The following is a 12,806-nucleotide window of genomic DNA, read 5'->3' as shown; positions in this document are numbered from 1 at the left end:
AATTCTCACCACAGGAAAACAGAATAACCACAAATAATCTTAGGCTGCACCTCAAGCTTCTAGAAAAATAAGAGCAAGTTTATCCCAAAGCCTAAAGAAGGCAATTAGAAAGATCAGAGCAGAAATTAATGTGATTGAAACTGAGAAAACAATGCAAAGAATTAATCAGAGTTGGTTCTTTGAAAAAATAAAATTGGTAAACCGCTAGCTAACCTTATCAAAAAAAGAAAGAAAAACTCAAATCTATGCAATAAAGAATAAAAGGGGTGATACTACTACAGATCCTGTAAAAATTCAGGAGATCATCAGTACCTACTTTGAAACATCAGATTGACAGAGGAAATGGACAGATTCATAGAATACATGTGAATTACCAAAGCTGAATGAAGAAGATGTAAAAATCTTGAATAACTCAGTATCAGCCAAGAAAATTGTGAATGTATTAAAAAACTTGCCAATGAAGAAAAGCTGAGGCCCTGATGGATTACAAGCTAAATTCTACAAGAAATTTAGAGAAGACGTAGTACCAATTCTTCTCAAACTCTAAAGAAAGAGAAAGGGAAGCAATTCTCCCAAACTCATTCCTGGAGGCAAGTATTATCCTGATACCAAAACTAGAAAAAGAACTAACCAAAAAAAGAAAACTATAGGGCAATCTCAACTAATGAACATAGATGCAAAAATTCTCAATATAATACTAGCTAATAGAATGCAGCAAATCATCAAGAAGATAATACACCATGACCAGGTAGGATTCATCCCAGGAATGCAGGGATGTTTCAATATATGCAAATCAATCAATATAATGCACCATATCAGTAGAGCTAAATATAAGAATCACATGATCATCTCAATAGATGCAGAGAAAGTTTTTCAAAAGTCCAACACTTATTCATGATAAAAAACCTTATAGAAAATTGGTGTAGATGGACTTTACCTCATTCTGATAAAATCCATCTATGACAAACCAAGAGCCAACCTCATACTAAATGGTCAAAAACTGAAAGCTTTCACTTTAAAATCAGGAGCAAGACAAGGTTGTCCACTGTCACCACTCCTATTCAACATAGTTCTGGAGACACTAGAGCAATTAGACAAGAGAGAGAAATAAAAGGAATAAAGACAGGAAAGGAAGACGTGAAATTATGATTATTTGCAGATGACAAGATACTCTACATAGAAGACCCCAAAAACTCCACCAAAAGACTCCTACAGTTAATCAGCAAATTCAGTAGCATAGCTGGAAACAAAGTCAACACTCAAAAATCAATAGCATTCCTATACACAGACAACAAACAGACTGAGAGAGAAATCAGGAAAACCATACCTTTCACAATACCATTGAAAAAATTGAAATACTTAGGAATTATTGTAACAAAAGAAGTAAAAGATCTACAGAGTGAAAATTACACTACTCTGAAAAAGAGACTGAAGAAGATTTTAAAAAATGGAAAGATATTCCTTGCTCATGGATTGGAAGAACTAACATTGTGAAAATGGCCATATTCCCAAAGTTGTTATACAGATTCAAGGCAATTCCGATGAAAATGCCATTGATACACCTCACAGACCCAGAGAAAACATTCCTAAAATGTGTCTGGAACCAGAAGAGACCCAGAATAGCAAAAGCCATCCTGGGCAACAAAGGCAAGACAGGAGGTATCATAATCCCTGATTTGAAATTATACTACAAAGCTACTGTGATAAAATCAACATGGTATTAGCAAAAAAAAAAAAAAGATGGAAAAAGCAATGGAACAGACTGGAAGATGCAGACACAAGCACAAGGACATTCAGCCACCTTATCTTTGACAGTGGGGCCATGTTCACTACAAGAAAGATAGCCTCTTTAATAAATGGGGCTGGAAAAACTGGCTTTCCACATGCTAAACTCAAGTCAAAATGGATTACAGATTTAACTATTAAAACAGAAACACTAGATCTAATGGAAGAGAAAGTAGGTGCAAGTCTTGAAGACATAGGGGCAGGCAGAGAGTTCATGAACAAAAACCAAACTTCATGGGAAGTACTTCAAAGACTCAACAACTGGGATCTCATCTTATTGAAACATTTTTATACATCTGTAGAAATCACCAACAGGGTGAAAAGAAAACCCACAAATTGGGAAAAAATTTTAGTCAGCTGTCCCTCAGACAAAGGACTCCTGTTGAGAATCTATAAAGAATTTAAAAAATGAGGGCCCCTAAAATTCAAAGACCCAATACAAAAAGAGGCATTTGAGATGAATACACACTTCTCATATGATGAAATACAAATGGCAAATAAATGCATGAAAAAGTGTTCAATGTTTTTAGTCATTTGAATAAAGGAAAATTAAAGCAACACTGAGATGCCATCTCACCCCAGAAAGAATGGCTGTCATCAAGAAATCAACCCATAACAAATGCTGGGGGAGCTGTGGGGAAAAAGGAACTCTTCTCCAATGTTGGTGGGAGTGTACACTGGTGCAACCACTGTGGAAATCAGTCTGGAGATTTCTCAGTAAACTAGGATTAGAGGTCCCATTTAACCCAGCTATTCCCCTCCTCGGTATTTTTCCATAACTGAAAGCGTCATACCACTGTGATATATGTGCATCTATGTTTATAGCAGCACAATATGTAATGGCGAAATCTTGGAAACAACCCAAATGTCCATCCACTGAGAAAAGGATAAAAAAAAGTGGTATTTTTATACAATGGAGTATTACTCAGCTATAAAAAAAAGATAAGCTACAGGCTTGTATAGGTAAATGGATGCAACTAGAGACCATACTTATTAGTGAAATTAATCAGATTCACATGTGCAAACATTGTATTTCCTTCCTACTATACAAACCTAAAAGAGTAAATAAAGTCTGAAAGGTACAATAGATATTGTGAAAGGGAAAAGAAACTGCTCAAATAGGAAGGAGCAACTGGGATGAAGGAGGGGAGAGGAAAAAGAAAGAGGAGGAAAAAATATGTATATATATACACAGGATAGCTAGGATAATTGTACTACTAATATCTGTTGGTTTATTGAAGGGAACTGTTAATGTGTAATTGATCAATCTTGCATGCCTATATCTGGTTATATGTGCAACCATTTTGAAGATGATATTGTATAGTATAACAACCATTGTTAATATCCTATCACCATGTTTTGAAATTCTGTATCATTTTTATTGCTCTCTATGCTGTTTTGTTTATGTATTTGTTTTTGTTATTTTGATTTTTTAAAATGGAAAACAATTTATATGTATACATAAGGATAGCTGGAATAGGTGTATTGCTGATGTCTCTGGTTTATTGAGAGGAACAGTCAATGCTTAAAATTTTCTTGACCGATTTTACACACTTGAATTTGGTAATCAGAATGACTTATCTGAAAACAATATGCAGTAGAAGGACCACTGTTGAACTCCTACCATCTCATATGGTGAAACTCTGCATCATTTGCAATGTTTTATTTCTTTATTATTTTTTTTTACTTGTTACTGTCATTGATTGTTTGATCAATCTCACACTCTTATGTCTAGTGGACTGAGCAACTTGGTTGAAGATAACAGTATGTAATGTAGCAACCACTGTAAATTTCTATTATTTTGTTTTGAGGTCATGTATCATTTTTGTTGTTTTTGTGCTGTTTTGATTTTGTCTTCATTGTTGTTTTGTCAGTTTTTAAATTTTTAAAACTAGAAAAAAAAAATGTTGTCCTGCAGGTGAGACAAGAGGATCATAAACTCAAGCCCCTACTGGGTGACTTCTCAAGACCCTGTCTCAAAATAAATTTAAAAAACAGTAAAAAATGGAATGTAGTTCATTAAAAAAGATAGGTTCAAACCTCAGTGAAAAAAAGTCACCTTTTTCTGCCATATTTGTTAGCATAAAGTTCTTGCTGCTACTCCATTTTTTTCCATTTGCAGGAGGATCATTAATGATTATTCCCCTTTTATTCCTCTATTGGTACTTTGCACTTCTGTTGTTCCTGTTCAGTGTACATAGAATTTAAGTTAGTTAGCTTTTTAAACAGCCATCCTATATGTGCACTGATACTGTTATTTGTTCATTTTCATCCCATCTTTTCTGATCTTACCTTTGTATTTCCATTTCCATTTGCTTTATTGTTTTTCTATATTTTAAACTTTGATGTTTAAGCAGTTGATTTTTTGTGTCTTTAACATTTCTGTCTCCTTTTTTTGTGTGTGTGCTGGGAATTGAACTCAGGACCTTGCATTTGCCAGGCAAGTGCTTGTGCTGCTGAGCTATATCACCAGTCCAACATTTCTCTTATATGTGTAATTTGTATGTGTTTTCTATTTGTCCCTTCTGCATGGGTTAGCTGCGCCAAGTATATTGTATTATGTTTTGGTTTATCATTCATCTTATAACATTTTTCCTCTGTGATTTCTTATTCATACGTGGGAGGGTTAGAGGTTTGACTTAATTTCCAAATATTTGGGAATTTATCAGTTATCTACTTGTTTCTTGATATTACGAGTATTCAGAATACATACTCTGTATAACTTCAGTTCTTTCAAGTATAGAGGGCTGGGGATATAGCTCAGTGGCACAAGCGCCTGCCTGGCAAGCACAAGGTCCTGAGTTCGATTTCCAGTACCAGAAAAACCAAAATCAAATATAATGAGTCTTGTTTTATGTCTACCTTGTAGGTTTTTGTTACCTAGGTCCTCTATACTGAAAATAAAGTGACTTCTGATAGTAATAGAAGTATGTATCAATTAGTAAAAGTTGGTTGTTAGTATTGTTCAAAATCCCATGCCACTGTTTTTCTTTTCACTTATATTTACTGAAACAGCAGATTTGAAATATGCCATTACTATTCTCTGTCTTAAAATTTTCTTTTCAATCTGATATCTTTACACCAGGATTTTGAAGCACTATTCCTTAGTTCATATATTATTAGGAATTTTCTGTCTCCTTGATGTTTAATTAACTCTTTATAAAAAACCCCACTTTATCATTGATAAATATTATTTACCCTGATTCTTTACCCTGCCTGGAATTAATATAATTACTTCAGCTTTTTATGATTAGGATCTGTACACCTTGTTTTTTGTTTTATCTTTTCTACTTTTAGCTGCTGGCTGTCTTTATGGCAAATGAAGATTACTTGTAGATAGCATATGATTAAGTCTTACATTTTTATCCATACTGATAATCTCTACATGCATTTCTATATTGGGTCTATTTTTATTAGTGTAGCAAATATGATTCCTTTCTTATCTATCATTTCATCTTTTCTATTTTATCCATGTTTTTTCTCTCATGTTCTCTTTTTGAGTAGATTTCAATATTCTAACTTAATTATATTGTTATTAATACCTGTTTATTTATTGCTGATACCTATATTTTTAGTGGTTTATTAAAGGTTTACTATATGTATCTTTAACTTATTATTCCCTCTTTTCCAGTTATTATGGTATTGTTACAACACATTTCTCTGTATATTATTGACCTCATAATACGTTAGCATTATTTTTACTTTATATAGTCAATTTTTTTTTTTTTTTGGTTTTTTTCTCCAGTACCGGGAACCAAACTCATGACCTTGCGCTTGCCAGGCAGGCGCTTTTCCCACTGAGCTAAATCCCCAGCCCCTAGTCAATTTTATTTTAAGGAAATTTCTAAAAGGAAGAAACTTCTCATTTATTTACCCAGAATTTATTAAAATGCTTCATTCCTTTTTGAAGATTTGAGTTTCTACTTTTTGGGGGAGAGAGAGTCTCACTTTGCAGTTCAGACTAGCCTTGAAATGACTATGTAGCCCAAGCTGTCCTTGAACTTGTGCCAACCCTCCAGCCTCAGCCCACATACTGAAACTGCAAGCACCCACCACCATACCCAGCCTGAGTTTCTACTTTGAGTCATTTTGTTTTAGCATGAAGAATCTTATTTGGAAATTTCAGGAATGCAGATTAAGTGACAAATAGTTTTATGTTTATTTTTCTGAAAATGTGTTTATTAAGTATTCATATTTGAAAAATACATTTACTGGTTATAAATTATATACAGGCAGATTTATTTTCTTTTGGCTCTTTAAAGCAGATATTCTGTTGTTTTCCTAGATATTTTATTTTTGATTAGAAGTCACTAGTTTCTTTCTTCTTCTTCTTACTTTCTTCTACATGAAGGAGTTTCTTTTTCAGGGTATTTTCAATGTACTCCTTTTACTTTTGGTTTTTAGCGGTTGACTGTGAAGTATACAGGTGTAGCTCTATTAGTCTTCCTGTTTGTAATTAGTACATTTCCTGGGTATGTAGTATATTTTTGAACATAGATTTCATACACTTCAGGTGGCTTGATATTGTCCCACAGTTAATGGGAGCCCTGAATATCTTCCTTTTCTCTTTTTTGTTTGAATGTTTTTGTTTGTGTTTCTTCAGGTTTACCTAGGTTTTTCATTAGTGTCTGATGTAATTTTAGAAGCATGCACTGATGATTGCTGTGTAAATGCCAGCTCTCATTATTAGGTAGCATACTGTACAGTAGCAACCTAGTCTGTACACTCAGCAACTTCTAATGCCCATTTCTGTCTTGGAGATCGTCGTGGCCTGCTTGGAGAAATACTTCCCGGTGGAAAGCTGCTGACTCAGAGCTTGGTCCCTTTGCTTCATTTCTCTAATTAATTATAATTCTGCTTTTTCTGCTATCCAGTTTAAAAAAGAAACCTTCATATAGTTTCCCAGCTTTCTAGGTGGACAGGAAGATAAGTGCAATTTCAGCTATTCTGTTCTGATCTAAACTAAATGTTTAGAGAAGTTCAAGAGTATAAATGTCAAGAACATGTATATCCTGCTTCAAAAATCAAAGACCAAGCCCAGTAAATAGAGCTCCTTGGAAAGTTTTTATTGCTGTCATGATGAATCTTTACTTGTACATTCCATTTGTTCACAGCAATGTGGACCTCAGGCCTGCTGTGATCATGCAACGTGTCAGCTGAAAGAGCAGTCAGAGTGTGATAAGGGACCATGCTGCAGTCAGTGCAAAGTAAGATTTAAATTTATTAATATCAAAAATATCTATTGAATCCTGCATAGGAAACATGAGAACCCTTAGAAGTGCAGGTTTAAATCAGAGTAAATGATGTTTTAAATAAAGAAAACGATAATAAATTCTAAGTTAGAGTTCTGATCTTGTGAACTTGGATGTTGACGCCTTTGTCTAATGCCACTGTTTCAATTTAATGTTGTTACTTTTAATGCTTGGTGGAGAGTTTAAGCCTTGATTGTAGAGCTCTTCAATACAGAAAATCCCCGTTGAAAAGGACAGTTATCCTTTCTTTTCAGGATTTCTGTCCAATATTCATTCTCTCCAGTGATTATATTTTTATAAGTTAAAATGGTGTTACTGTTAACAATGAGTAGCTATACCCAGGCAGTTGCAAGACACAGCAATTTTCCATATAAGCGTGAAAAGTAAAACTCAGTAGGGTAATATTTTCCAAATAGTGCATGTACTAGAAAGCTTAAACTAAACTTGTTATTCAGAGATCATGTGGCAGAACAACCATATTTTAGTTTATCTGGTGAAAATATTCACTGCTATTTTGTTTTGCTTTTCATTTTGTCTAACATACTGTATTTGTAACAAATCCTCTATGTGAGAGTATCTCTGTTGAAATACCAACTGTAGAGCTTGTGTTACTGACTGCCCTTGAGTGACAGTTTCATAGTTTTTAAATAATCTTGTCTTATATTGCATCCTAACCTCTCTAAACTCTATATCAACTTGAAATAATAAATGATAAATTATAATCTAGTTGCTCATTTAAAATTGTTATATGAATAAAAGAATAAATAAAAGATTAATGAACTATAACATAAGTCAGGAAAAAAATTATATTAGAGCTCTTTCAAATACTTCCAGAGTTAAATTGGCTCTTTATTCACGTTTTTTTCCTCCATTCATTCTATTATGTTTCACATTTGTCATGCAAGCTTTAAGTATTCCATACTTATGTTTGTAAGTACTTATAGATGGTAATAATTTGAAGTTGGGTCTGGTGGCACATACCTGTAAACCGAGGACTTTGGCGCTCTGAGGCCAGTGGTTCACAAGTGCAAGGTTAGCCTGGGGAATTTACTGACTGAAAAATAAATTCCTTCAAGTAGAAGAAAGTAAGGGTAATAACTACTAGTGACTTCTAATCAAAAATGAAATATCTAGGAAAACAATAGAATATGTCTCAAAACTTACAAAAGCTGTGAGGATATAGTTCAATGAGAAAGCCTTGGGTTTAATCCTCAGTACTGCAAAAAACAAAAACACCAAACCAAACGAAAACAATATGCAAATTGCAGTTTATATAAATATATTTTAGTTGGAAATTGACTTAAATAAACATTTTCACTCAAAAGGAATAATTTTCCTCTCTTGTCCTAGAGATATAAATAAAACTTTGGCTATCAGATTTTTCTCCCCTGTTTTCTTATATATATGTTTTATCTCCCATTTTAATTGATAACAGTTTAGTTTTTAATGATTGGTATAATGATTTATAAAAAATATTGACAGGTATTTGTGAATCAAAAGTATAAGTAATTGTCATAATTTTGAAATAAATATTGACAAGTATAAACATTATATATAATGATATACTCTTTATATTTTAATTTGTTAGTTTTCACAAGCAGGCACTCTCTGCAGACCCATGAAGCATCCTGAATGTGATATGCCTGAGCACTGTAATGGAAGTTCAGAACACTGTGTGCCTGACATATTTGTAAAAAATGGACATCAGTGCAAAAATAATGCATTTATATGTTATGATGGAGACTGCCATGATCTTGATGCACGTTGTGAGAGCTATTTTGGAAATGGTAATTTCTTATTACATAAAATCTAGTAACATTATCAGAGAAAGATTAAATATATATTCACTTTCATATAATATTTGTATTAATATTTCCATATTTATTCACATAATTGACAGGTAGAAATAATATGTCTTTAGGTATATGACTTGATGTTTTGCTATGTGATGCATTGTGAGATATTCACTGTAATCAATCTAATTTAAAATACCACTTCACAAAGTTACCATTTTCTTTTTTCTTTTTAAAATATCTTTTTTTTTTTTCGGTACCGGGAATTGAACTCACAATGTTGCGCTTGCCAGGCAGGCATTGTGCCACTGAGCTAAATCCTCAGCCCCTCTTTTTAACATATCTTAAGACCTATTTTCTTAGCAGATTTCAAGTAGGCAATGCAGTATTATTTATTCTAGTTACATCGCTATACATTGTATCTCCTAACCTGGTCATTTTGCACAGCTGGCATTCTGTGCTTCTTGACCAACACATTCCCTTTGTTCCTTTGTCCCATACTTTGACGGCCACCATTCTCTCCACTTGCATGAATTTGAGCAATTCACATTCCATCTATATGTGTCATCATGTAATATTTATCTCTCTAAATCTGGCTCATTTTCTTTACACAATGTTTTCCAGGTTCATCCATCCATGTTTTCATGAAATAGCATGATTTCTTTTTCTAGTGAGGTAATATTTTCTTGTGCATGTATCTTTCTGTATCATCAATATCACATTTTTATTCAGTATCCTGTTTGTGGACATTCAGATTGTTTTCAAATCTTGGCTATTAAATATGGTCTTGAATGTACATGGGTATACAGTATGTATATATTATATTATATATATATTTTTGAGCTAATAATCCCATTTTTTTTTGAATGTGTGCCTAGAGTTAGGATTCTGAATCATAAAATAGTTCTAGTTTTCTTTGTGAAGAACCTTCATACTATTTTTCATAGAATCTACACCAATTTGCATATTCTACCAACGGTACAAAAGGCTCACTAATACTTGCTAACGTTCATCTTTTGGTAATAATCATTCCAGTGCTGTGAGGTCAGATCTCACTATGATGTTTCTTCAATATTAGTGATTAGTGATGTTGAACAGTTTTTAAAATACCTGTAGGTAATTTACAACTCTTTTCTGGAGAAATATCTATTCATCCTTTTATTTTTCAGTCAGGTTATTATAATTGTAGTTACTCTTGTTGTCTCTGCTGTTGAGTTGCATGAGTTCCTTATGCCATTGGAAAATAACCCTTTAGAAGATAGTCTAAATGTTTGCTAGTTGGATTTTCACTATCTTAATTGTTTCCTTCACTGTGCTGACTTTTAATGAGATTCTAGCCTTCATACCTTCACTCATAACAAACCAAATCATCAGCTATATAGGAATGAAAAAAATAGCGTTGGGACAGCTCAAGGGAACATTTAAGAATCTGAAATAACACAGTGAAGCAAAAAAAGAACAATAGTTACACAGATAGCGCTGCGTAGAATACCTGAGATGTCTGAAGATGGCTATGAATGAAGAAGGGAAGAAATTTTCAGTACCAACCACTCAGAAGGTACTGCTGTGACCTGCATTGAGCTGCTCTGTAGAAGACTGTAGGATCTTTTGTCACGATGTCACCCACAAATGTTTTTCCTCTATTCCGCAGGAGTGGAGGTGTCAGTGCACCCATCCCACACCCCAAACAGCCATAGTTTAAGTACACTGTTGAAGTACTGTGGCTCTGGAGCTGCCACCCTCCTGCCCTGTACAACCCTCAGGCCCTGGTGCCATGACTCCTCTTTCCACACCCAAACTGCATACTCCAGGTCTGTAAGCATATTGAAAACTGGGTTAAATAACCCTAAGTTATTGCAGGATGGTCAGGCCCACAATCTCCCAAGTGAGTGGATGGTGAAGGCTTAAAAATGCAGACAATGGTAATGATTTTAGGATACCAGGAGGGACTAACTCCCTTACAGCTTCAGTGTTCTCTGAGTTAGCCAAAGACTGCTCTGGGCGGCCCATACTTGTTTGGTTTACAAACAAAGGAAGAGGATACTCCAGAAAAGGCAGGAATCTGAGCAGGACTTTTTCAAGTAAGACATCATGTTAATTTAGGAGAAGTATGTTATCTTCAGGAAGGCCTCCACAGCAGGAGTGAGATGCCTGCAGCTACAGTCTCCTTTAAGTTAATTGGGATTGGAGCCAGACATCCTCAGCTGAGGCCTTCAGACAAGTCACAAGTAAACAGGGAAAGCCAATTGGTTAATAGTAAATCCTGCTTGGAGCCACTTTGCAGTGGTCTCCAACATAACCACTTCTTCAAAAACTTAAAAATAGAAATTTTCTTGAGTTTTTTGATGCTGGCACTGTGCGCATATTGTCTACCTCTCAAGCTCTGGAACTAATACAGCAAAAGATTAATGCTGCTGTGGGACCTAGAGTTTCTTGTTGCTCCAAGCTGTGGATTCCAGCTCTGCAGCACTCCAAGCGTATCTACCTTGTGAGTAATTAAACCGCCACCTCAGAAAACTAGTCTACTCCCTTTATCTGGAGTCGTTCTGGCACCTTGTGTGGTCATGCTCCACACTGTGAGCAAGGCCTGTCTGTGCTGCATACAAGAGGCTCACTTCAGCCCTAAGGGTGCACAGACACTGAGAGTGATTGGAGGGGAAAGACATCCCATGATGTAGTGATGAAGAGGGACACTCGAGATCCAACAATTGTAATTCAATGTGTATTCAACATCAGAACACTGAAATTTTTGAAGCAAATATTAATAGATATGCAAGAAAAGAGAGTGCTGTATGGTAATAGTAAGGAATTTCTATCCATCACTTTCAGTAACAGATTATCATGACTGAAAATCAATAAGCAATCGTAGGAGTTGAACTGCACTTACAACCAAATAGACCTAACAGACATACGCAAAACACTGCATCCAGTAGTAGCACAATACATATTCTTCTCAAGCACAGACAAAACCTATTTTAGGAAAAGTGCTATGTTAGGCCACAAGAAAGGTGACAAATTTAAGAGCACTGAAATCACAGTATCTTTTCTGACCACAGTGGTATGGAACTGAATATCAGTTTCAAGTAGAACCTCAGAAAATTCTAAAATACATGGAAATTTTACTATATGCTCCTGAACAACCAATGGACCAATGAAACTAAAATGGAAATTGAAAATAAAATAGAAAAATGAAAATAGACTCACCATATCAGTACAAGGAATGTAGCAAACCAATCTTATGAGAGGTGGGCTGGGCTTTTCTCCAAGGCAGTTCAATGGTCTGGTAACCTGGGATCACTCTTACCAGGGCTTGGGTCTATGAGGGCTGTATAGGCTTTTGTAGGGATGAATGTTTCAGGTGACTGTGACATGAGTGGAGGCTGCTGGGTCTCTTTATTACCCTTCACATGGCACAAAGTCCTTTTTGGTTCAGGGTTAGTTTTTATGGATACATAGTATAACTCCCTTTTCATCAGGCCATGGTATGTGTCTCTGTGCTCCAGTGTCTCTGCCCCCGCCCCCGCACGCTCTGGTAAATCTCCTCAGTTAGTGATATAACTATTGCTTTTTTGGTTTGTTTGTTTTAGTCTTTGGTTGTGGACAGAAATGTGCCTGACACCTCTGGCATTACCACCTGTATAGTTCAAAGTGGTATTTCGCTGTATGGTAATACAGCAGTCGTTTAACATACTTATTGCTATAACATTGAATAATACCATTTCATTGTAGAATGGCTTTTATTATTGCTGATGAAAAGATATGTTATTATCCTATTATTGTTCATAATAATGATGTCATTCTTATTTTTTTTTTGTTTGTCTTTTTGTTTTTCTCCGGTACCAGGAACCGAACTCATGACCTTGCACTTGCCAGGCAGGCGCTTTGCCGCTGAGCTAAATCCCCAGCCCTGTCATTCTTATTCTTGTTATTTTAATATTCTATTATTTTTAATATTTTTGTAGTCTTATTCTATTCT

The 12,806-nt window shown here is 34.9% G+C and overlaps 1 protein-coding gene across 1 annotated transcript in view; it reads left to right on the top strand.

The window, feature by feature from the left end:
• Nucleotides 1-12,806, top strand: part of Adam32 (ADAM metallopeptidase domain 32) — a 130,626-nt gene that overhangs the window by 82,847 nt on the left and 34,973 nt on the right. The window contains exons 14-15 of the mRNA XM_013507724.1: nucleotides 6,900-6,992; nucleotides 8,626-8,824. Coding sequence (XP_013363178.1) covers nucleotides 6,900-6,992; nucleotides 8,626-8,824 — 292 coding nt within the window. The remainder of the gene's footprint in view (nucleotides 1-6,899; nucleotides 6,993-8,625; nucleotides 8,825-12,806) is intronic.

The sequence above is a fragment of the Chinchilla lanigera genome, unplaced genomic scaffold, assembly GCF_000276665.1.
Source record: "Chinchilla lanigera isolate Chin_1 unplaced genomic scaffold, ChiLan1.0 scaffold00135, whole genome shotgun sequence".
In the NCBI taxonomy this organism is placed as follows: domain Eukaryota; kingdom Metazoa; phylum Chordata; class Mammalia; order Rodentia; family Chinchillidae; genus Chinchilla; species Chinchilla lanigera.
The sequence above is the reverse complement of the archived record's forward strand: the minus strand, read 5'-3'. Positions and strand labels throughout refer to the sequence as shown.